This window comes from Ictalurus furcatus, chromosome 18, assembly GCF_023375685.1.
Source record: "Ictalurus furcatus strain D&B chromosome 18, Billie_1.0, whole genome shotgun sequence".
Taxonomy (NCBI): Eukaryota; Metazoa; Chordata; class Actinopteri; order Siluriformes; family Ictaluridae; genus Ictalurus; species Ictalurus furcatus.
Window position 1 is genome coordinate 14,453,519 of NC_071272.1, and position 26,432 is coordinate 14,479,950.

At 38.7% G+C, this 26,432-nt stretch overlaps 2 protein-coding genes across 2 annotated transcripts in view; both read right to left on the bottom strand.

The window, feature by feature from the left end:
• Positions 1–4,981, bottom strand: part of ttc1 (tetratricopeptide repeat domain 1) — an 18,420-nt gene extending 13,439 nt beyond the window's left edge. The window contains exons 1-4 of the mRNA XM_053648527.1: positions 4,907–4,981; positions 1,871–2,358; positions 446–506; positions 158–270 (exon numbers count right to left, since the gene is read on the bottom strand). Of these exons, the coding sequence (XP_053504502.1) occupies positions 158–270; positions 446–506; positions 1,871–2,341 (645 nt within the window). The 5' untranslated portion in view covers positions 2,342–2,358; positions 4,907–4,981. The remainder of the gene's footprint in view (positions 1–157; positions 271–445; positions 507–1,870; positions 2,359–4,906) is intronic.
• An 8,572-nt stretch (positions 4,982–13,553) lies between these two features.
• On the bottom strand, positions 13,554–25,055 carry adra1ba (adrenoceptor alpha 1Ba). The gene is made up of 2 exons (XM_053649573.1): positions 23,748–25,055; positions 13,554–14,281 (listed from the first exon to the last, which is right to left on the bottom strand). The coding sequence occupies exons 1-2, from the start codon at positions 24,709–24,711 to the stop codon at positions 13,737–13,739; spliced, it is 1,509 nt and encodes a 502-aa protein (XP_053505548.1). The 5' UTR covers positions 24,712–25,055; the 3' UTR covers positions 13,554–13,736.
• Positions 25,056–26,432: the final 1,377 nt, after the last annotated feature.

Below are 26,432 nucleotides of genomic sequence, written 5' to 3' on the forward strand. Positions count from 1 at the left end.
TCAAAAGCTGATTTATTATATCATTCCATGCTAAAAGTGTTCACTCGAGAGTAATGCTGACTCAAGAGTAAATAAGATTTCAGTGGCTTTCATCAGGTTCACGTATTCACAAGTTTACTATGTAATAAAAAAGCTGGTAGGAGGTGTAAACATGTACCAGGTGCATGCGTGCTGCTGCTCGGTTAGAGAAGAGGATGGACCTCTCTTTGCTGTAACACACAGGACAGACTGCCAGTGCATCAGTGTACAATTTCTGAGCCTCTACATACTCTGTGAATGCAGATACAGAACAGAATTAGAATTTACCTTTCTATCTTTACACAGAGTTTAGTTAATTGAATCTTTACTATTGGGCTGTACAGAAATTATGTTTTAGGTGTACACAGAAGAAAAATGACTTGTTGCTGCTGCACATGGTGAGAAATTTAGAACAGAATCCACTCACCCCGGTTCTTAAACTGTGCATTGCCCTTTTCTTTCAGTGCCATACTCTTTACTTTTCTGATCTGTAACAGGAACAGCAAGCAAGAAAAAAAAAAACATTATGGGTGGCATTTACAATAATTAGTGCACTCAAACACGCATTACAAAATAAAAACATTTTGGCAATAAATTGGCAAAGACTCTTGGTGCATGCTGTGTTTCACTGATTTCCAGCTAGAGGAGAATGGCCAACCTGGGTCGAGCTGACAGGAAGGCTATGGTAACTCAAATGATAACTCGCATCTTAGAAAGAACAAAATGTCAAACTTTGAGGTGGATGGACTACAACTGCAGACCTCAGACCATATCGTGTTCCACTCCTGTCAGCAAGAACAGCAATCTGAGGCTACAGTGGGCACAGACTCACCAAAACTGGTCAGTTGAAGACTGGAAAAAACATCACCTGGTCTTCTTTCTGTACATGTTGAGATGCTTTTCTGCTCACCAGTTGTACACAGTGGTTATTTGACTTATCATATCTTTCCTGTCAGCTCACACTAGTCTGGCCATTCTCCACTGACATCTCTCATCAACAAGGAGATTCTGCCCACAGAACTGCACCTCACTGGATGCTTTTTGTTTTTTGCACCACTCTGTGTAAACTCTATACACCGCTGGGCTTATACAAACCCAGGAGATTCAAAGGCCATCTGGCACCAACACTTACGCCATGATCAAAGTCACCAAGATAATTTTTAATATTTGAATATACTTTTAATGAATAATAATATAATATTTAATGTTTAGTTGTCCATCAAACATGTTTATGTTCCATGGGTGATAGGGCTCTTTCTATATATGCACCCAAGATGTGGAACCTACTTCCAGCTGAAATTCGTGAAGCACAGTCACTTGGAATTTTTAAATCATATTTGAAAATGGTATTTTTTTTTTTGTTGGCTTATTGTTGATTGTGGTATTCATCATTGATTTGTTGTTTGTTTTATTCTTTGAAGTATTTCTACTATGTAAAGCACTTTAAGAAGCTCCTTTAAAGGTGCTATACAAAATAAAGTTTTATTAGAATTATTTAAAAAAAGTTACACATTTCTTGTCAGGTCATTGAAAGAACAGCCTTGCGGTTACTGGCAGCTGTTATGTCGCATTGCAGGTAAACTTTTAAGTTTTTAAGTTATTTATAAATATCACACTTATTGTTCAAGTGGACTCTGTTTTCATTTAAATATGGACACAAGCTTTTTCCCTCTATCTGATAGAGTATTATCTCTAATATCATTCCCATCATGTCCAGATGAGATTATTAAAACCCGAACACAGCTTTAAGCCAATTTAAGATATCATGGCATTCGGTTTTAAGACCACTCCAATAATGAATAGTTATTCATGTCAATATAAATGAATTCAATGTAAACAAAGTGATGCTCACCTCCTTCTCTTCTTCTGTCAGGTTTTTCTCTGCTTCTCGTAAATACTCGTCATCATACTCACTGGGCTTTGTTGCCTCCTCCTTGAATTCTGAGTCTGTGTCCGTCCACCTTTCATCTTCCTCTCCAATCCTTTCATACGCTCCTTCTCCCAGCACTGTATCTTTCTCTAGCGGCTCATGTCCCCTTGTAGCAGCATTTCCTTCAAAAGGATTAGAAGCCTGTGCAGATTCTTCACCTGTGTCAGGATTTCGAATGGATTCTGTCTGTAATTCGTTCTTGGTCTCTTCACTGCGTGTCATCTCTGTTTGATTTACTGCCAGTGACGTTCTCTCTGCTTGAAAGGTCTCCTCACAGTCATAAAAACAGTCCTCTTCCTGCGTTCTAGTACTCTGGCCATCTGGATGTCCTACTGTGTCTGAGACCTTCAAGGAATCGGCCATGGCAGCCAATGTCTCAGACTCACCCTCCATCAATCGCTCAATTCTTTCTGGACAATTTTAAAAAGAAAACACCTCTTTTTGCATCTCTGTTTCAAATTTTATATTGTTCGTTTGCAATGAAATTTCATTTCAGTTAAAATTAAATTTCAGATACTATTATTACAAATCCAAAATAATAACATTCAAGTGCATATTTTTGCAATTTAAATTCCTAATGGCATGATTCTAACACCACACACATCAAACACATGTAATTGCATCCGTTCTCCATGCAACACCTGACCGCCAAAAACCCTTCCCAATGCCCCACAGGGTCCGTGACTGCCAACGTGGCACGTAATCCATTTTTGCGTAAAATAGCCAGAAACTAGGACAAATTGTGCATAGCAAATTTTAAAAAACCAAAAGTCTCAGTCAGTACCTGAAGTGCAACTACTCTGTATGTGTGTATGGGCAACTGTAAATGCTTTTAAATTGTGACATGGAAACATATAGGAGCAACAGCATATTGGCCACGAATTGGGAGACCACACAAACTTGCAGACCGGATCTGCTGAGGGCTCAAGCATGTAGCGTGCGATAATCGCCCACCCTCTGTTGTATCACTCATTACAGACTTCCAAACTGCCTCTTGATGCAACATCAGTAAAAGAACTGTGCTGCACACAAGCCTGAGATCACTATACGCAATGCCAAGCATTATCTGGAGTGGTGTAAAGCACACTGCCACTGGACTCTGGAGTCTCTGGAGTGATCAAACATGCTTGATTGGATTTCTATGCTAGAGCACAGCAATATTTTAGACAATCATATGCTTCCAACTTTGTGGCAACAGTTTGGCGAAGGCTCTTTCCTGTTCCATTAAACAAGGTCCCTAAAGACATGATTTGATGAGTTTGCTGTGGAGGAACTGCAGTGGCCTGCACAGAGCCCTGACCTCAACCCCACTGAACAGCTTTCAAATTAACTGGAACATCGATTGTGAGCCAGGCCTCTTCATCCAACATCAGTGCCTGACATCATTAAGCCACTTTCCACTGCACGGTACGGCTCGGCTCGACTCAACTCGCTTTACTTTTCTGAGTTTGCTTTTCCACTGCAGTTTAATACCGTCTTAACGTGGGTGCCATCTTCCACTCGCCTTCACGGAAGAGTAACGTTGTATTATCGGAGCCCTGTACAAATACACGGTCAGACCGTATTCCCAACGCCTTTCCTGTTTACTGAACATGTTCTAGACCCTACTTAGTGCTCGATATGACTAAGTTAGATTCAGCCATGACAGGAGTGACTTTAATAAACGCCTGTTTGGAAATCGGTAACAAGCGGGATATAAAAATCTAAGACAGAAACATTTGTTGTAATTTTATCTGTAATGAGATAAATGATACATAATTTTTAATTAAAAGAATATTACCATACGCAAAGTATGTAGTAAATGACATTTATTTAGGCACAATACAGGACCACTCGTTAAGGAGAATCCCTACTCCCTCAGTGCACGGCTCACATTTAGTATCGGCTCGTCTCGCTCGGAACTTCAAGGTTACACTAAATAAAGGTGGCACTAAATAAAGTACCAGGTACCAGGTACTATCCACAGTGGAAAGCCCCCAAAAAGCGAAAAGAGTCGAGTCGAACCGAACCGTGCGGTGGAAAGACACAAATGGGGGCCAAGTCCATTGTAATGCCCATGGTGTTGGAATGGGACGTAAACGGGCAGCTGTGGCTCAGATGGTGGATATGTAGAGCGGCTTGTCCACTAATCGTAGCGTTGGCGGTTCAATTCCCGGCCCACATGACTCCACATACCGAAGTGTCCTTGGGCAAGACACTGAACCCCAAGTTGCTCCCGATGGCAAGTTAGCACCTTGCATGGCAGCTCTGCTACCATTGGTGTGTGTGTGAATGGGTGAATGAGACACAGTGTAAAGCGCTTTGGATAAAAGTGCTATATAAGTATATAAGTACAGACCATTTACCATTTATTTACCATAAACAAGCTCATATAGATGTTATGGACAGGTAAATACATATTTTTGGCCTTGTATATATCTAAGATAAAATGGCCAATGAGTGCATAATGCATACAGTATAAGGGTCAGTCTGTCATCCTTGAGACAGCAGGAAATCCAGACATGAATGCTTAATTTAGTTGTTGAATGTTAATAATGTAACTAAATTACACGAATTCATGCTCTTGTACATATAATAATCCAGAAACCAGGCGTTTTTTTTTTTTTTTTTTACTTATTCAGACTGTAACTAATGAGACCGCTAAGTAGAGTTTACAGAAATACTGACATAAAAACACGCATTATATTTAACCCCAAATGCAACTATATAAACATATAATGTTAAGTATAAACTCAACTTGGAGTAAAGGAGTGAAAACATACTAAAATGCATCTAACAATTATATGTTACAGATACACAGCCACCTTGTTAGCTTAGCATTGCGTTTGCGCTAGCGTCAGCTGGCATGTTCAACTTTTTCACTGCTAAAAGGCGACTCTGATGTATGCACAATTAACAATAATATCTGAAAATGCTTGAACATATATAAACAAGGCAAACCAAAATGTTACTACATACCTAAGAGAAACTCTTCACAGCTCCCAGGTCCCTTCTAGAAACAACACGAAGCCTCTTCCGATATCCTGACGCGTCATTGAAAAGAGGATTATGGGATATGAAGTCCGAGTATAGAAGTGTCGTGTAATTGGAAGACACCATTTTTGAAGAGGGAATGTGGTGTTTATTGTCATTATGCGTACATGTACACTTGTGTACACTAATACAAAATATTTTCTTCATACATGACAGTAACCCAAGCTCAGGGCTGACCCAGGGACCTTAGAGCTCTGAAGCAGCAAAACTACCAGCTTCACCTATGCGTGTACAGAAAGACAGAATACTTTTCTTCACTCATGACTGTTTGGAAGGGATTGGCATGGCCAAAGTCAGCCATGTCCAACTCATATTTCTGGGCCTTATTCAAATACAGTCTATGGGCTGTTTTCCTGTCTCATGAAAATGCAAACTTACCCAGACATATTCATACTTGGATGCTTCTCCGCAGCCAAGACCAGACAATAAACATACAGACAATAAACATACAATAACGATACCATTTTTATTTACAAAAATTATATAAAAATAAAATATGACTATAAAAAGAGATGTTAATCCACAAGTATAAAAAATCCAAATATATATTTATTCATTTAGCAGATGCTTTTTTCCAGAGTGACTTACAAATGAGGAAATACAAGCAAAGCGATTTAATAGAGAACAAGTAGTGCTACCATACAAGATTTTAATTTGGGTTATAGAAAAGCAAAGTGCACAAGTTAGGGGTTAGTTCAGTGTTTATGGAAGAGGGGGGTCTTTAGCCATTTCTGAAGACAGTGACAGATTCTGCTGTCCGGATTGAGGTTGGAAGTTCATTCCACCACTGAGGGACAGTCAGTTTGAAGAAAGGGACCTCATGCCTCGCTGAGTAGGCACTACCAGGTGTCGGTTGTTAACTGATCGCAGTTTGCATGAGGGAACATAAACCTCAAGGAGAGTGTTGAGGTAGGCGGGGTGCTGTTCCAGACAAGGTCATGTATGTGAACATCAAGGCCTTGAATTTGATGTGGGCGGCTACAGGAAGCCAGTGGAGGGAGATGAAGAGGGCATGGGTTGTGACATGGATGTTGACATGGGTTCTTTTGGGCTGGTTGAAAACAAGGCAAGCTGTGGCATTCTGAATAATCTAAAAGGATTTGATGGAGCTGACTGGGAGGCCCGGGAGTAGTGCATTGTAATAGTCCAGGTTTGAGATAACAAGAGCCTGGACTAGTAGTTCTGTAGCCTGTTCAGTGAGATACAGTCGGATCTTCTTGACGTTGTACAGAATGAACTTACTGGACCCTACAGTTGTTGAAATGTGGTCTGTAGAGGATATATATGTACACATAGATATAAAAATATAACTAAAGCAGAAATAATTGTGAAAGTGACCTTGCAGAATGTCCTGGCATTGTCAGTGAAGTGTCAGCGGGTCTTATTTGTTTTATATGGGAGACATTTGAAAAGTCTTAATGCATTGGGATAGAAGCTGTCCCTGAGTCTTGAGGTGCATGTGCTGATGGATCTGAGTCTTTTACCTGAGGGCAGAAAGGAGAAAATTGAATGTGCAGGATGGCTATAATCTTTCATGATGTGACCCACCTTTCTGACACAGCTTGGTGTCCCACAAGGCTCAGTACTGGTTCCTCTTTTGTTCTCCATCTATACTTGATCTCTTGATAAGGTCATATCCTCACATGGGTTTTCATACCACTGCTATGTGGATGAGATTCTCCTCTCCTCCCTCAGACACTCATGTTTTTGTTCAGATCTCAGCATGTCTGCCAGACATTTCATCATGGATGGCAGCTCATCTCAGCAAAACTGAACTGCTCTTCATCCCAGGTGATTCATCCCTATGTCAGGATCTTGTGAGCTGCCTGGACAACTCTCTGATCTCACCTTTGGTTACTGCACACAACCTTGTGGTATCCATGGACAATCAACTGTCCTTTTACGTCTCACGTTGCTAATCTGACACACTCATGTCGATTTCTGCTTTACAGCATCAGAATGACGTGTCCATTTCTATCCACACAGGCTACTCAGGTGCTTGTTTAGTCCCTTGTCAATTCAAGAATGGACTACTGCAACTCATTTAAAATGAAAGATTTAAAACACTGAAGCTTGCTCACAAAGCCAAAAATGGACCAGCACATACTTACCTCAAAGCACTTATCACACCCGCATTGCACCATGCTTCCTCTGATCTTCTAGCACTGCTCAGTTGGTCCCACCATCTCTCAGGGTACAAGGAAGGCATGCATCAAGACTATTCTCTGTTCTGACACCTAGGTGGTGGAATGAACTTCCCCAAGATGTGTGAACAGCTGTGCCACTGGCAGTCTTCAAACGTCGTCTAAAGATCTACCTCTTCCTAAAGTACTTAAATTAGCACTTAAAAATGTGCTGTCTGTGTGCTTTTCTTTCTATATTACCTCCACCACAGAGTTTTCAGACTGATGGTACTCTTAGTTCAAATGCCATGAATGTAAATGTAAATGTCTTATACGGTTAAGAAGTTTGTGCCTGTGATTTTTTTCTGCTGTCTTCACCACCCCCTTCAGAGAACTCTCTTCCCGTGCCGGGTAGCTGTTGTACCAGGATGTGATCGCCCTTGGTGAGGATGGATTCTACAGCACATATGTAGAAATTGTTCAAGATTGCAGTAGACAACCAGGCTTTTATCAGGCACCCCAGAAAGTGTAGGTGCTGGTGGACCTTTTTATTGCAGTTTTGTGTGCTCTGTCCACTTCAGAGTAGAGGTGAGGGTGACCCCAAGAAATTTAAAGCTACTGACCCTCTCCACAGCATCTCCCCAGTGTAGATAGGTGTGTGTGTGTGTGTGTGCTGCCTCCTGTTTCCTCTAGTCAAATATTAGCTCCTTAGTCTTGCTGACATTGAGAGAAAGGTTGTTGTCCTGGCACCACTCTGCCAGGAGTCTCACCTCCTCCCTGTATGCTGCATTATCCTTGTTTGTAATCAGCCCTTCTATGGTGGTCTCATCAGCAAATTATATTATGCTGGTTGAGCTGTATCTAGCAAAACAACAAGGAACAAGTGAACAAGGAGTACAAGAAGGGGCTCTGCCCTGCAGGGTGCCCATGTTGAGAGTCGGAGAGGAGGACGTGTTCATGCCTATCCGCACGTACATCCAGTTACATAGGGTGGGACTGAGTACTAAATCCAGTAGCTTGTGTATCAGTTTGGTTGGAAGGACTGTGTTAAAAACTGAGCTATAGTCCACAAATAGCAGTCTGTCATGACACTTTCTGTTTTCCAGTTGAGCCAGTGTGATGTGTAGTGCAAATTATTGCATTCTCAGTAGACCTATTTTGACGGTAGGCAAACTGCAGTGGGTCAAGAGTCTCTGGGATATAGTTTTCAATGTGTCTCAGCACCAGTCTCTCACAGGATTTCACTGCTATGTGAGTCAGAGCTACTGGGCAGTAGTAATTAAGACAGCTGACTTTATTATTTTTTCAGCTTATGGATAATAGTGGTGGGGTTTTTTTTTAACAGCTAGGTACTATTGAACTGCTTAGAGACAAATTAAAAATGTGTGTGAAAACATCTGCTAGTTGGTCACTAAAGGTTTTCAATTCATCTCCTGAAATTCTATCTGGCCCATATGTTCATTCTGTTGAAAGTCATCCTCATATTGTTCACAGAAACCACAGGCATAATCTCTTGTGATGCTGCGGGGGCTTGCGGTAGGGGGTCTTTGTCAGCAAGCTCAAAGCAGACATAAAAACATTCAGTTCATTGGGGAGTGATGCCCTAGCAGCTCTTGAAGTTGGTGATTGGGGTTTGTAGTCTGTGAATGTATGGATTCCCTACCACATCCAATGCACATCTTTTGTGCTGTCAAATTGCAGTTTCAGTTAAGACCCCTTTAGAGTTTCCTCCACCTAGTGGCCCTGGGTAGTCAGTTGTGCTATTTCCCTTATGGTAATGCAATGCCCTTCAGTAAGTTGAATGAAAGGCTACAGTAGCATTTTCAAAAGTGTGTTTGTAGTCTTCTACAATCCTCAGACTAGTTAAATAGGTCAGGGTCTAAGAATACCACTGCGGTAAACCCCTATTAGAAGTCTAAACAGCAGAAGGTTGGAAGTGCTGGGACTTAAAATCTCTTCTGCTTAACCATGTAGATTAGGGCTGCAGGGGGCAGCAGTCAAATGCTCGTCCACTGAGATATATACCCATAGGCTATCTGTGTGTCAATCCATGGTCACCCCCTCCCACGTTGAAACGGGACCACCATAAGACTACTACTGGTGAGATATTATTTGGGAGGTGGACCATTCTCAGCACAGAATGTTGTTGTTTTTCTTTCTGGCCTATGTCACGGACACTGAGCTGCTTTTAAGTTCTCAGCAAAGCTGTTCTACTTGATACACTCATATCAGTGCCACAGACAGTAATAATATCAGGACAGCGATGTGGACACTGTTCTTTGATAGATGGAGTGGAGGGTGGTCATTGATAAAAGTCGACTGATGAACAACATATATGACAGATTCACACAATATTAAAATGGAGAATGAGGTTTGATACAATTTATAGGTGTACAAAAGGCTCAAGTGATGCCTAAAAGATTAGCTGTATTTCCAGTGTCTGAATTATTTAGAACATAGCAATAATGCTAAAAGTATTTAATGATAGAAGGGGCTGTGAATATGATTGACAATCCTGAAGTTGTTGAGAATAAAGGGTCCAGGGTATACCTCAGGACAAAAAGCCTGATTAGCTTAGCTTTTCTTCAAACATCACTGCACATTGGTAAGTTCTGGAAACATTAAAAAAAAAAAAAAAAAAAAAAAAAATCCGATCAGACTGAACTGGTGTTTTTAGCACATTTTTCAGCAGGGTATTTTAAACTCTGAGGATGATCTCCTGGCTCCAAACTTAAACTGAGCATTAATAGCACATGCAGGTTTTAGCACACTTTCTATAGACCAGATGCTGTACTCTCCTTAAAAACGGAGCGATCTTTTGATGAGCTGCAGGATACTCGACGCTTTTCTCTTCTTCTTTGGATCTCTCAGAAGACCTAAATTTATATACAAGCTGCTAGAGTGGCACAAGTAGTTGTGCTGACGGCCACTGTTTTCTGCTTTATTGATTTGCTTGGCTTGTCTCTCTGCCATCTGGAAGGGCCTGCCTCTATAGGGGCCATAAGTAGAAAGCATGAATGAGGAATGATTAATGTGTCTCATAGAGCAGGATTCATGTCTGTTATATTCACATATTCAGTAGGTTTTAATTGGGTTCAAGCTAACACATATTGGTGATGAGAATGTCCTGGGAATGTTTGTTTTCTTTCCCGAAACCTGAGCCCTTTAGTTCTTGTTTGGTTTTCAGGGAAGGTTCCTTTACAGAAATATAACATGCAATTATCTTTGGCCTAATTTATATAATTCTGTAATTTTTAAGATTTTTATTTAGGAGAACATTCCCAGAGTGTTCTGAAATTGTTCCAAAGTGGACCCAAATGATAACACTAGCAAAATGTTCTATATTTGCTGGGTTTGCAGTGCATCACTATTATAGTCAGTTACTACATCCTTATATATTGAAAATAAATATTTCCTTCAACTTAGGTTTGAATCCACCAAGTTGATAGGTAAGTGAAAATGAAAGCACCAGTACAAGAGTACAATAGTTACCGTGTTTATTATGTATACCTACCTTGTATCTCTGGTTACTGACCATTTAATCACATACATCTACCATGTAGGTCACCTTGTCAGTGAATAATTACTGGCCAATAGATTCGCCACCCTCCTTACCCTTCCATCAATAAAAAATTGGCCATTGGACTGTCCATTGGACTGTGTCTGATTAGGAATCATGTGGGTCGTAGACCATTTTTAGTACAGCACTGACAATGACATGGTAGTGGGAGTAGTGCTGGTATGAGTGGCTCAGGCACAGTAGTAAGCTCTTCATATTCTGTGTAACATACATAATTGAAGCTGTTACTAAAGGTCAAAGTCCAAAAATAGAAAGAATTTCTCTACACTCTCTGAAAATGCATTGTCATCCTTTGTACATGTCAAATGAAATAAATTTTCAATACTTTTTCCAAAACTGAGAAAATGCTAGATACCTTAGCTGATTTAGTTTATTCAAGGTTAGTCAGTCTTTTAAAACATTATGTATATAGCAATAAAAAATAGAAAATTATGTCTACAGACATATCTACATGCACAGAGTGTATGTAACTAGACACTATTTTCTCTGGAGCAGAAAGTTAGCTTAAATTCAAGGGTAATTGCATCTGGGTAGGAATTATAGCCCTTTTCGCACATAGTCCTGAAAGTGCTGAAATTCGTGTATATCAGATAATAGGCTGCTCATTTGTTTCTTTTCCTGCTGTGTAATTACATCATTGGCTTGTGCACGTGAGTTAGTAAAAGGTCCACACAGCGACTTAGTGGTTAGCACATTTGCCACGCACCTCTGGGGTTGGGGATTTGATTCCTGCCTCCTCCCTATGTGTGCAGAGTTTTCACGTTCTCCCCGTAGTTCAGGGGTTTCCTCCTGGTAATCCGGTTTCCTCCCCCAGTCCAAAGACATGAATTGAGGGCTAATTGGCATCTATAAATTGTCCATAGTGTGGGAATGTGTGTGCGATTGTGCCTTGTGTTGGATTGGCACCCCGTCCAGGGTGTCCCCCACCTTGTACCCTGAGTCCCTGTGATAGGCTCCAGGCTCCTTGCAACCCTGCAGTACAGAAAGTGGATGGATGGATGGATGTGAAATTTGCACATATTGTCTATCAACAAAAGAAATGACATAGCAACATTAATCCAACATAGCATCACTTAAAGGCAAAAATGCACTCGTAAGATTATAATCTCATCATGACTCTTTAATTCAGACTTAAGTGAGAAATGAAGGGGTTATGACTTAATGCACTACAGCTAAAATGTAAAAAAATTAATAAAATTCTTTAAAAAAAAACCCAAATAATATACTGTATATATTAAATCAAATAAACACTCCAGCATGGTAAACCCTGTTACATAGCACATAATTTTCCCAAATTCATAGCCACATTTACAAACCAAGCACAGGTAAAAAAACAAGATACCAGGAAATTCAGCGAAACAATAAATCTATTTAATCAACTGCTACAATAACAGTGACAAACACAGCTTATTATAAATAGGGTCAATATATACAATGGATAGCACAGAAGTGAAAGGCAACATAATATTTGCAACGTACCTGTCCAAAAGAGAACAATAGCAGGTCTAAAACAAAACCGTGTGAGACACCATACTGCATTTATTATGAAGAATCTCTAATAATATTGGTAAAACGTTGTCAGATTAGAATTAAACCATGCAAGAATTCATCTGTCTAAACCGACCACGTTTTTCAGCCTGTCCATAAAAATATTTTACGGCATTCATGACATTTGGAAAATGCCCTTATCCAGAGAAACTTACATTTATCTCATTTATACATCTGAGCAGCTGAGGGATAAGGGCCTTGCTCAAGGGCACAACAGTGGCAGCTTGGCATTGCTAGGGTTCGAACTCACAACCTTCCGATTGGTAGGCCAACAAAATATCATGGTCAATATCATAATATGATTTTTACTAAGTACGAGTAAGTTTTTTGTGTGTGTGTACTAGACAATACCATTAACGACAGTGAAATGAGCAACATACTCATATTAATCAGTCAGGGGTGTCACTGAACATGTTATGTGTCTCTGCTAATGTTTTATCTAATTTAATAGTGATCACATGTGCATGATCATGCACTAGGCTCATTCTGTTTAACGTTAGTTGTTTTTAAATGCAGTGTATTAGCTAGCTTTATAAGTTACCTTGGTTTGAGTAGGGTTGCAATACAGAAGATCTAGTTTTGTTTAATTTGTGTTCTGTACAGCTGTAAGTAAAATACGTTTCCTTGTCTTCATTGCATCCGAATCCTTCATTGTCAAGGACCAAATCGTGACTGATCATCAAGAACAACATTCTGGATAAGGCTGTTATTTTCACTCACCTAGTGTGGTATGTAGACATTTTCTCTCGCCTAGCCAGCATTGATTGCTACACTGTGCTGCTAGCGATGAACTTCTCATTTTTTGAGTTTTTTGTTTAAGATGTTTTATTAGGTTACTTGTATTATAGAAAGATGCTATAGTATCTTCCTCTTGATTACTTTCACAGAGCACCGTCTGCAGTCTGCTTTGCTTTGCTTGCCAGCATTATTGATGAAATAATATACCCAATACCAATACCCAATACCAGTATCAGTGTCGATGCATCCCTTGTAAATGCTGTCAAATACTGCATTCCAACAGTACCCAAAATTAAAGAATATCCACTATCTGAGGCAAGCAGCAAGTCATTGACCACATTAGCAAGAGCTAAATTCTGTACTACTATGCTTCTTGAAACCAGACTGAATTACAACATGCTTATCTTTAATATGTACAGCACTTTTGAACAAAAAATATTCCATACAAATAGAGATTATTATTATTATTATTATTATTATTATTATTATTATTATTATTATATACAAAGGGGCTTGACTTTTAATTTTAAAAATGTTTAATAATAATTTCACAACACAAATAGACAGAGTGTATGTGGTAAAACCCAAGATAAGTAAAATGCACAAATATTCACTCTTAATTCTACCAATAGCCACTGATGTGAGCAACTTCGTAATGACATGCAGAATATAAAATTACAACAAGAATGTCAAATGTACACAATATAAACAAAAAGAAGGAACAAAGAGGGAGCACTAGTGTGAAAACTAGATGTCATGTACCCAATTACAGTTTAATTTCAGGCGTGAGTCTGCAATTTGTCTCTGGTTCTACTTCTTCTTTAGCGTTCTGCCCATTGGCATGCTGGGGCTTTTTCAATGGAGCCCCATCAGGAATAAGAAGAGTCATCCTGCTGGATTTGTCTAAATTCTCACACACTGGTCCAGGGCTAGCAATGAACTTCCTAGGGAAGGAACTGCTAGACAAAGAGGTGGAGGAGGAACTCCAGCCTGGTAAGAGGCCCGATGCTGTATGAGAGCCAGTGCCTCTGCTGAAGAGCCGAGGGCTGGAAGAAGCGTGACTGCCGTTCATGCAAACTGAACTGTTGTCCATGTAGATCTGGTTGGTGGGACCCATGTGGGATCGGTAGTTGTAGGGTCTCCAGCCCTTCCTCTGCTGACACTGACAGCGCAGGATGCGGATAAATCCCTGTTTAAACTCACGGCTGGTGCATGGGTAGATGATGGGGTTCAGGCAGCTGTTGAAGTAGCCGAGCCAGAAGATCACCTTGAAAAATGTCTCTGGAGGACGCAGGTTGGTATTGAAGGCACCTAAAAATACAAGTTAATTCAGTAAAGTAAAACACAGCCCTTTAAAACCTTGATCATTTTTCTCTTGCACCAATAGATGGCATGGTTCAGCTAAAGGACAAAACTGAACAAATGATCACATATCATACACATTTTGCAGAGTAGAGCATTGTTTCACCACTGCCAGCCAAGAAAATCATTATAACCATTTTAACATGTCTTGTTCTAAACTGTCCATTAATCAACAATAACTGATTATGAAGTTAGACAAGAAGGCAACAAACTTTTACACACTGACACTCCTTTTCCGATGTGACAATTGATTAGTATGTCACAGGTGGAATTTTCCTGCAGTAAGGTGGGGTTTGTGGAGTTGGAGCTGCAGTGCATTCAGCACATACAATCACCAGCCACTTTATTAGGAACAACTGTACACATACTCATTCATGCAATTATTCAATAAGCCAATCATCATGGTTGTTGTTGCCCTATAGGCTAGTTTAAATATTTCAGAAACTGTTGATCTGCTGGGACTCTGTGGTTGGAAATGTCTTGTTGATGTGAGAGGACAGAGTAACATGGTCAAACTCGTTCGAGCTGGCAGGAAGCCTACAGTAACTCAAATAACCACTCTTTACAACCATGAACAGAAAAGGATCTCTGCTACATCAAACCTTTGGACAACTGGACAGTTGAAGAATGGAAAGTTTTGTCCAGTTTCAGTGAGCCTGTGCCTGCAATAGCCTGTGTGTTTTTCTACTCCCTACTGTTATAAAGAGTGGTTATTTATGTTACCATAGTCTTCCTATCAGCTCGAACCAGTCTATTAACCAGACCATTGTAGCATTCTTCCTAGTGAAGTCGCCAATGAGTATGTATATCATTTTTTGGTCATTTTTATGACTTAAACTTTGTTTTGTGTAACAGATTTCCCTTCATTTTAACATGTCTCATTCTATTATTACAGTTTTAAAATGAATAGAAATATCAGCACACTCTTTTAAAAGCTATATGTATGAACACCAGCAGATTTTCCAGAAACTGAGAACACTTTCATATTTCTGGTCTACATACCTCCTTTTCAGATATTGAGATTTAAAAAGGTCATGAAAATCCGTTGGGCATTTCCAAACATCTCCCTATTGCCTCTCAACTCCATTCACTATCTAACTTGTCCCACAGGAATTCTTTTTGAGATGTTGTGCTTCCTGTATCCTTTTATGGCCTTCATTCTAGCTGTGTTGTTTTAGTAAGATAATATAATAAATAAATAAAAAACTGATGGACTAAAAGGAGCCTTTCCACTTGACAGATTCACCTGCCATATGTGTTAATTTGTGATAAAACACATTTCTGTCACATTTCTCTGTCGTACAACAATGCTATCCTACACGACAAGTAAGCACTTTAAGTGCTCAGACAGATTAGTGAGTTCAGGGGGGTTTCTTCCCTAATCTGTAAAGCTGAATTATAAGTAGGTTCCTTATAACACATCAATTAAACACACATCTGGGGCAGCAAATACTCCCATTAACTCAAGGGCAGTATTCAATTAAATCAAGCATCCTTATCCTTCTCTAACTTATGCTTAATACTCTGCTACATGGACAGAGATCTTTCATATCCAAAACACTATTAACAAAGTATTCCACCCAAAGTACTATGGAAGGTCACCAAACAGCATAGGTCTTTTCATATTTGGGGCATATATTATCAGTAATTGTAAATATACATGCATTTTCAATTTCTTTTTTTTTCTTTTTCTTTCTTTCTTTCTTTCTTTCTTTATATTTATTTATTTATTTATTTTAAAAAGTTTTATAAAGTATGTTAGAACTTTGTTAGAAGAGGTGATAATGAAGTTAATATTCAAGCTTAATGGAGTGGTGGTCTGCCAAGAATACAGAAAATTTAGATTTTGAACAAAATTGACACATCATTACTAAAATTAATATTCATATAATCAGTGATCAGCTATCAAAATGCCACTGCTGCACCTGTACTGTCACATCTTCATCAAAACTGAGAAGACTGCTTACAAACTATACTAATAGTATATACTAAACATACTATTTCCTCAACAATGTTAGCATGAACAGAGATCAGAGCTTCTTTTCCAATGTGACAATTGATTAGTAAGTCATCGGTGGAGGTTGGGTAGCAGCATGCTTCAAAACAAGGAGCAGTAGCAGCAATTTTACTGCAGTAGGGTGGGGTTTGTGGAGTTGGAGGCATCTTGCATTCAACATACACATTCACAGGCTACTTTTAGGTACATTTGTACACAAGAACAGGCATGGAATTATTCAATCAGCCAATCACGTGGCTACAACACAATGCATAAAATCATGCAGACACGTCATAAAATTATGTCATGAGCTTCAGTTAATGTTCACATTAAACATCAGAATGGGGAAAAATGTGATCTCAATTGTCTTTGACCATGGCATGGTTGTTGGTGGCACATGGGCTGGTTTAAGTATTTTAGAAACTGTGGACTTCTGGGGATTCTGCTGTAGGAAATGTCAGAGGTCAGAGGAACAAGGCCAAATTGGCTCAAGCTGACGGGAACGCTACATTAACTCAAATAACCACTCTTTACAACCATGGTGAGCAAAAAAGGATCTCAGAATGAACAACAAGTCGAACCTTTAGACAAGTTGAAGAATGACCAATGAAATGATCAATGAAAAAGACCAGGCAATTGTCAACTGTTCACTGTCAGTGAGTCAGTGCCTGCTGTAGCCTCAGATTTTTGTTCTTGGCTGACAGGAATGGAACCTGGTGTGGTCTTCTGCTGTTTTTGCACATCTGCCTCATGGTTTGGCATGTTGTGTGTTCTGTGTGTGCTTTTCTGCTCACCACAGTTATCAAGAATGGTTATTTGAATTATCATAGCCTTCCTGTCAGCTCAAACCAGTGTGGCCATTGTACTATTATTCCTAATCAAGTGGTTAGTGAGTTGTTAAAAATTATCATTTCAAATTTAGCAGTAATGCTGTTTTTCCATAAGCAGATGTGGTTATAAATATAGATTTAAGGCGTGGAATGGGAATTAAATCTTTAAATGTGATTTTCTCCATATTCACTTTGGGATGTAACAAGATTATAAAATGCTAGACTTTACTTCTTTATTTCCACTGTATATGGAATATGTGAAAATAGAAACATAGTATTACTACATGTGTTTAAGGATAATTTTTCATGCTGCTCATTCACTGCACAAGGCAGGGTACTATGGAGGACACATTTGGTAAATAGTGTTTATCAGAAATCCTACAGTAGCCACCAGGACTATAACTTATGCACAGGACCTTAAACAGACTTGAAGTACAGTGTTTTATTGCCCCCTTGTGTAATCTCTCTACAATAAGTAACCATGTTCAGACTTCTAAATGATATTAGCATGGCATATGAAGACAAAGGGCACACAGAAGGAAGATTCCCATAGATCACATTGAAAATGTTTCTTCCAAAATCGTCCCTGCAGGACAAACACAGATGACCCATAGTGCGAAGTGGCCAGCTATAGGAGAGCAGAGAATTTCAATCATAAAAATAAAAGCAGATGCTTCATGCCTGACCTGTTTGGGTGTATATGTGATGGGAACGCTACCTCATCTTTATTCCCACACCTCGGCCCTCTCCTAGCTGCTCACAAAGAGGAAAATCCTGGGAATTAGAGAGCCCTTCGAAAGACATTGGCATTTCCTCTACATTCCTTTATGAGACCTCAACAAGATTCAAGGCTTGACCAATTGATTGTACTTGACCAATTCAGCAACAAACCAATTAATCCTGGGCAGATTAAACAATGTAGACAGATGGAAAAATGAGGGATATATATATATATATATATATATATATATATATATATATATATATATATATATTGTTGTCCTATATAAAGCCTTGATGAGTACTAATAAGTACTACTATACGTAGGATAAAGCAGGGGTATTCAACTAAAGTGTGAGCAGGTCCAATTTCATTAGTGATTAGTTCATGCCTATAAAAAACTGTGGTCATGCTTTGTTTCACAGTGGCACTTTGCAAACTCTAAACAAATATACTACCAGTCAAAAGTTTTAGACACACTCATACTTTATTTTTATTATTATTTTTCCACATTTTAGAATAATAATAATAAAGTCATCAAAACTGTGGAAGAACACAAATGGAACTATGGGAATTACGTTGTGATAAAAAAAAAAATCCTAAATAATTCAAAATAATTTAGTATTTTAGCATCTTCAAAGTAGACCCCCTTTTTGCCTAGAATTTCCAGAAATGTATTCTTGGCATTTTCTCAACCAATTTCTTGAGGAATCATCCTGAGATGCTTTTAAACCAGTATTAAAGGAGTTCCCACCCATGATGGACACTTATTGTCTGCTTTTCGGAATATTTCCCTCCAAGTCACCCATTTAAAATATTATATATTTGTAAATAAAATGTTAGTTTTCTAATGAAAGAAATTAATATGTTTGCACAATTATATTTTTGTCTACAACACCGATTTCAAACATTTACTCATACTCCTTCAGATCAAAAGATTTTTAAGATCATGAGAAACATTTCAGTCAGGTGTCTCCAAACTTTTGACTGGTAGTGTACATCTGGTTTTAACTTTACCACAGAAAATAAACACATACATCTTAAACCATTCTGTTCTCCTCATCATTGTTCAAGACATGTTACAAATTCACTAATCAGACCAGAGAGGGTAAATACAATGAAAATCCCCAAATTTTCCCCAATTCTGACTTAATGTCTCTAGCCCTATAGCTAGACTCTGGTCTGATGAGCTTCCATAAGCTCAATGATTTATGCCGTCTGGCAAAAGGTACCGAAACATGTGTAACTGTGTAACAGTTTCTTCCCTCAAACCATCAGACTCCTCAATACTCAGAGACTGAACTGACAACACACACAAACACACTCGTTCTCAACTGCACATCATCCCACTCCCCTTACAGTTTTTACACACTTCTATATTGACTGCCTGCATTTTTGCTGCTACTGTATTTATAAAAATATCGCATTTAATTTCTTGTCACTACTACACTCTCTACCTGGCTGCTACCGCAATAACTGCTATGTCCATATATGATATAAGCTTATATGTTGAATATTATGTCATAGTATGTTATGTTTGCATTCACAGCATTTTTATTATAATGGTAATCTTTTGCACTACATGTTAAATCTGACACGTCCACACTAGAACTGTGTACTGACTGGCGCTACACTGTCTCCTACTGTGCTCATTGTCCTGCTTTAGTAGTTGCTGTACTGTCTTGTGCTGTTTGCACATGTTTGCATGTGCACTTTATGTAGAAATGTGTAGGTCTTATTTAGTTTTGTGTAGTCTCTTGTAGTACAGGGGCCTCATTTCTGGTGGGAGGGGGAACCCCCAGTAATTAGAACAAGCAATTCTAGCTAACAAGACTCCATATATATTGCAGTTAGCTAGCTAATTCATTGCAATTTAGCCATAACGATCAATATGTTAGCGAAAAACTGCCCTGTGATGTTAGCAAAATTTTATTGTAATGGTTTCCAGTATTATCAACAACAAGGTTGTTGACACTAAATGATGTGCATAAGTTTTAATCAGTTACAGTGTGCATTCATTTGGACTGTTATTATGCCCTGTGTAATTTGTTTTAATGAAGCAATCATTTGAACATAAATGCTTGTGGACGATATATAGATTGATTAGACAGATAGATGGATGGACAAATGGGTAGATAGATAGAAAGATAGATAAGCACAGGATAATTATGTAATGACACTGTAGATATAACAAAGCTGTTTTTTCCCAATTTATTTATTTTTTAAATTTAATAAAAAATATCGGGAAGCATACCCATTCGCATTTCAACCCCAGCAATGTTCAAACGAAATCTACGCTCATACCTGTGTTGTTTTATGTACTACCATGGTCCTGGGGGAACGATGCTTCATTTCATTACATACTGTCCTAGCTATATATGGTTGAAATAACAATAAAGCTACTTGACTTGACTTATAAATGTGTTTGATTGGATAAGCTGCAATAGAGGATCTGCTACTGAAGCTCATGTTTAGAAAACTGGAGTTGCTGAACTTTGGCCAGTTTTAACGTCCATACATTAAATGGCTTTGCTACAGCATTTCTTCTGTTTGGTCCACTACTTGAACACTTAAAAAGTTAAAATAAATGCTGAAGTCACACTCTTTTGAAAAAAGGGTTCCTCAAATGTATTAATTTGAAAGATAAACATTCTTAAATTCTCTGTGAAAGGAAACTCCTCTGTTCTACATAGAGATACAAACTAAAGAACCCTTAAAGGTGCCTGATGGAATATTTTTGTTAACAGTGTACTATGGCCAATAAAAATTGCAACACTGAACACATTCTATTTTTTGAAGGTTTGCGTTTTCTATTGCACACCATTATTTCACCTCAGCAAACCTCACAACGGGGACAAGATGAGGATTTTTATAGTGATAAATTTTAATTAATAATTGTTTATCCTTTAATATTTAATTTTTCTGGTAAATACCTTTGAGTCAACAGAGAATTATGGGTAGTAAGGGTGAAGGGTGTAATACTTATACATATTAGTAATGATCTGATCCATAAAATTATTAATCTGCACAAACACAAACAAAAAACATTATCATCTTTGACCTATGTATACAGGGATTCTATAAAGAAGGTGAGAGTGGGGATGATTCTGAGGGCCCTGTGTAGACACCGGACACTGAAGAAATGTAGGGAAAGAATTGTCCGGGGTGGTGAAAACTGCAAAATATATACTGGCACCCCCCTGCATTTATATATAATTGTATCATTTCCACCGTTTCTAAATTTTTATAAATCATTTATATTTTTCTTTCTGTGAGTAACCCATTAATTGTGCTAACAGCGATCATAATACTGCATATTTTGAAAAGGATTATATCAAGATGAACCAAGAAAAAAAAACCTCCACACATAATGGCCTTTCTGGATCATAATATTGCTACAGATCACTAGTTTCCGTCACCATTCTGGCCAAGACTAATAACATTACTCAGTGTGTTTTTACTGGCTGTTGAACTGCATTCTCGATGAATGAAGTACAAATACCTGGAAATCCAGTCATTATTTCTTTGCCTATTCCAATTTTTATCACCTTCATGTCTACCACTATCAACTACTTATATAATATATATTATTATATACTCACAAAAATAAATATAATGAATAGTCTGTGCTGTATAAATGGATTTTGTGTGTATCATGTTAAATTATTACTCTTGCTTCACTGTACAAAACATGGAAAGTAACTCTATATCATGATATACTGTATCATGTACAGGCTCTGGGAGCCTGGTAACTGAGCCTGGAAAAAAACTGGTAACTGTAATCCGTTACAGTTACGTCAAAAAACAAAGTAATCACATTACAGGTGCATTTTGTAACAAATGGGAATGCTATCAGGATGAGCAAAATTTTCATTTAAACCCAAAGAAATGAATTGTTTGACATAACACAATATACACAGCTGCTTGATATAGCTCTGGTTCTCTCGTGCCACATGAGCAACCTCCTGGTGCATGCACAAACAAATTTAGCGCAAAGTTAATTTGGTAGAAATGAACACATATTGTTCTCTGGAATGCTTTTGTTAGGGTGACCATGCAGCCTCTTTTTCCTGGACATGTCCTCTAAAAAAAGCGTCTAAATTTGAGAAAATGTCTGGGATTTGGCTTTAGTTTCATTATGATGCGCATATGGTCTAATACTGCAATGTGTGCACATATTTGCATTGCTTTAACCCCTCTCTGTAATTCCCGCCTTTTCACACACTAATTGGTCGATTATAAAAGGCTTACAACTATTGGCCAAATTCCTGCCTCTCAACCATTAGCCTACATTAGCTGTCCTGAGTCGAAACAATGCCCATGGCCATATAGGATCATTTTCAATTTCATGTTATCGCATTGCTTCGTATTACAGGCCCATTCAAATGTGTAAATGATGGCAGAAGGTACACTCGTGGGCATCTGATATTTTATCTTATTCCATGTACAATCAAAAGAATGTAGGAAAAAATGTAAAACGAGGGCCGAGTGAAACCAATTTTATTTATATATGTTTATGTGATGCTAATAGTGACTCTTTTTCAGTGTATTAAAGTCTGCGTTCATAGTACATTGTTTTGAATGCTATTCAAAAAGCTATCCAAAAAAAGGTGTCGTCTTTTTGGAATAAAAAATAGCTTTTGTGATGTATTGTTACCCACATCAGGGACAGTGATCTTTTATTTATTTATTTATTTTATTTATTAAAACAAATCCAATCATGTTTTAAGCTCTAAAATAAGCAATATATAATACAACTATGTTAGATCATATTGCTTTTCTCTTGACTTTATTTACATATGTGACCTTGAAGTAATCCAAAAGTAATCGGATTACATTACTTTCATATTCGATACTTGGATTAAGGTACTGATGACATTTTTCATGAGTAATTTGTAACCCTAATGGACTACATTTTTAAAGTAACCCTCCCATCCCTGATCATGTAGTAGAAACCAGATGCCATCAACTGCAGTAGCCTTGGAGTCCACTGCAGGTTGCTGATTTGCTGTTTGCTGTAACACACCTACACACTCAGAAATATACTGTACTTTTCCTAGTTGTCACTGTGGTACCATCAAGGGGACATGTTTTCTACCTTTCGTATGTAACAAGTATTTTACCTGGAAACATGAATGTAGTGTACCTGTAAAGATACCTTTTGTACATAATTGGACCTTAAGGGGAACTGCTGTACCTTTAAATCTTTATTTTAAAAGCTAGCTAAAGGTACAGCACATATAGCTTTGAAAGCATATAAGACATTAAAAGGTACTAAAGGGTACAAAAGATGTACCCTTAATGGCACCACCCCAGCAACAAGAAAAGTACAGCTTGGTACATTTATTTCTGATATTGTACCAAAGCTGATTATTAAATGGTAAATTTGATGTATTTAAACTAGGAAATCACAGAACTGTGCTGAACTTTGGGCCTGGATTCCTGCTATAAAGGACAAATTTTTATAGCACGTTTACTGAATTAGGAAAAACCAAAAGCTTAAACCACTCGTTCCAGATTCTGGTCCTAAAGTACCTCATATCTTGCATATTTTACTATTTTATAGTCCACTGAAACCCAGAAATGGCTGTTAATGAGCTGTTTATTTGAAACTGGTGTGTTGTGAGCACTAAATTGTGCAGGGTATTTGGTACTCCAGGGGACCTGTGGCTTATTTTATACCTCATGTTTGAAATCAACATGCAGTTCCTCTTTAAAAATGTCAGCAAGATAGCAAGCTCAGTAGGTTTAGTCAAGAGCAAGGAAAAGTGCAAAGACATAAAACAAACAAACAAACAAACAAATAAAATAATAGAAGAGTAAAGGAAAGGCTGTTTTGGAGTTTGGAGCTGGATTATGAAGCACCTACCGATGGGCAGTACGAGGAAAAACGGTAACCAGCACAGGATGAACATGCCTACTACAACGCCAAGAGTTTTGGCAGCTTTCTTTTCTCTAGAAAACTTCAGTAATTTCACAGTGAGCGAGCTCCTCATTTGGCCCTTGCCCGTGCCGCTGCTGCAGTCGTCCTGGATGTGAGAGCCTTTGTAATGCACTCGCAGTGTGAGCTCACTGGAGTCATTGCGCTCCTTCATCACTCCAGCTTCGAGATTCTTAGTGGTCCTTTTGGCGACGATGTAAACGCGGCAGTACATGGCCAAAATCACAGCTAGGGGAATGTAAAAAGAGCCAAGAGACGAAAAAAGCGCATAAAACGGCTCCTCTGTTATAGGACAAACGGTTTCATCCTCAGAAGGCGGCTCTTTCCAGCCAAGCAAGGGTCCGATGGATATAATCAGAGCAAGTACCCAAACTCCCAGCATGGCCAGGAGCGCTCTTTTCTCTGTCACAATACTCGGGTACTGCAAAGGGTAACGTACTCCGATGTATCTGTCGATGGATATTACGCATAAGCTCATGATGGACGCTGTGCAACACAGGACATCTACGGCAGCCCAGATGTCACAGAAAATCCTCCCGAAGACCCAGTAGTTCAGAATCTCCAGCGTGGCGGACACCGGGAGCACAGTGGTGCCAAGCAACAGATCCGCAATGGCCAGGTTGATTATGAAGTAGTTAGTTGGAATGCGCAGGTGCCTGTTGCACACCACGGAGAGGATCACCAGGATGTTGCCTACGATTGCGAACACTATAAAAGCGCCCAGAACCATGCCCACAGGCAGCGCCCGACCGAGGCTGAAGTGTGCGCTGCCAGGTCCGGGGGCTGAGCTCGAGTTGGAGCTGTTGGGCGACGTGTGGGAGCGGAGCTCGCTGTGCAGTCCCAATGACGCGTTATTCCACACGTTTGCGGCATCACCGAGATCAGACTCCATTCTGGCAAGCCCGTATCTCCATACCAAAGTGAGCTCGTTTGTCACCTTTCAGTGAGTCAGTGTGTGTGTGTGTGTGTGTGTGTGTGTGTGTGTGTGTCATTCGTTGCGCAGACTTCAACTGCCTTGCTTTATAATTCTTCTTATGAAAATTCGTTATCTTTCCATATAATGCGTACAAAGCGCAATGTCAAACTTCTCCATTTTCCCCAAACAGCACAGATGTTTCGTTCATGATATCCCCCCGATGTTGTCCAAGTTGCTTGCTGTTTTTGTTTGCATTGCAGTCGGTGCTCTTTTCCCCCACTAGCTGCTCATGTCCTCCGCAGTGCTCTCGCTCCTGAGCCCGTTCATCCATGCGCTCCCAGTCCCAACCCCGCCCCCCCCCCCCCGACTAATCCTTACCGGACACGTCAAGACTCGGACTCACGACTGTATATTCATAACTCGCACAAATCAACGCGTAGGACTCGTAAGCAAAGGGAACCCTTTCATAACGTTCTCGGAACTTTCTGGTTTGATGATCAAAGTGAGCACTTTTCCCAAAACATTCTGAGAACACCACATTGTCTTATGGTTATATGCCAATGGAGTAACAACATTCACCAAAGGTTGTCTTTAGGTTTTTTTTTTTGTAGCTACAAACTAACCTTAGAGGAATGTTCCCGTAACATTCTTTCATGGCTGCATAAGAGAAAATTTGCATATATTTGTCTATATTTCTGTAAATACAAACTTGGGAAGTTCATAAATTTCACCACTTTAAGGTTTTATTATTTTTTTTGCATACAAAATGTTCAGAGTACAGAATACCTCTACACACTAATTACAGTAGAATAACAGGTTTGCATAGAGATGGTTCATAGAATGTTCCCCCAATGTTGGGGCAATGTTCTCTGAACAAATGTGAGGTTCTAGAGAGGTTCAAATTATATTAAAGGTAATGGGAGTGTTAGGGGAACATTATTTGGACAGTAATGTGCAATGAAAGTTAGATATTTTATTACAAAGAATTTTGCCCCTGGATATATATATAATTTCCAGGGGCATGGTGGTTTAGTGGTTAGCACTTTGCCTCGCATGGAGTTTGCATGTTCTCCCCATGCTTGAGGTATGGAGGACCAAACCTGCAGAAATAAAATAATAAATAAATAAAAATAAAAAATAAGTGGATAGATAAATAAAGGTAATATGAAAATAAATACAGGAATAAATGACTTGATAGAAACAAATATAAATCATTTTTAATTAAATTTAATCCTAAATTTATTTTTGTATTTCTTTTTTCCTTCATTTATTATTTTCTGTATTTATTTTTTAATTTAGTTATATTCTTTATAACTTTTTATTTATTTATTTATTTATTTATTTATACATTTATTTATTTCATTTGTTATTTATTTTTGAATTTATTCTTACATTTCTGTCTTGTATGATAATTAGGTGAGTTGGTCTCACTTACCATTGGTTCATCATAGATTGAAGTTTGTGCTCGATTACTCTTCACTTGTTTTGGAGTGACGTCAGGTCGTACCTCTCGCGTAAACTATGGTGGACGCTTCACAAATATCAAGAGAGTTGCGCAACTTGAACCACGGATCAAATGACTATGTGATTTAGAGTAGAGGTGTTTACTGATGTTTTAGGAGAGCTGTATGTCCATATGAATGTTGAAGTATAGCCTGAATTGTTAGGCTCTCTGCAAAATATTTCCCTGCATATTC

Excerpts from the sequence above, each read along its gene's own strand:
- adra1ba (XM_053649573.1), bottom strand. The coding sequence starts at position 24,711 with ATGGAGTCTGATCTCGGTGATGCCGCAAACGTGTGGAATAACGCGTCA. Across the intron at positions 14,282-23,747 it reads TTTCCTCGTACTGCCCATCG|GTGCCTTCAATACCAACCTG; the intron begins GTAGGTGCTTCA and ends TTGTATTTTTAG.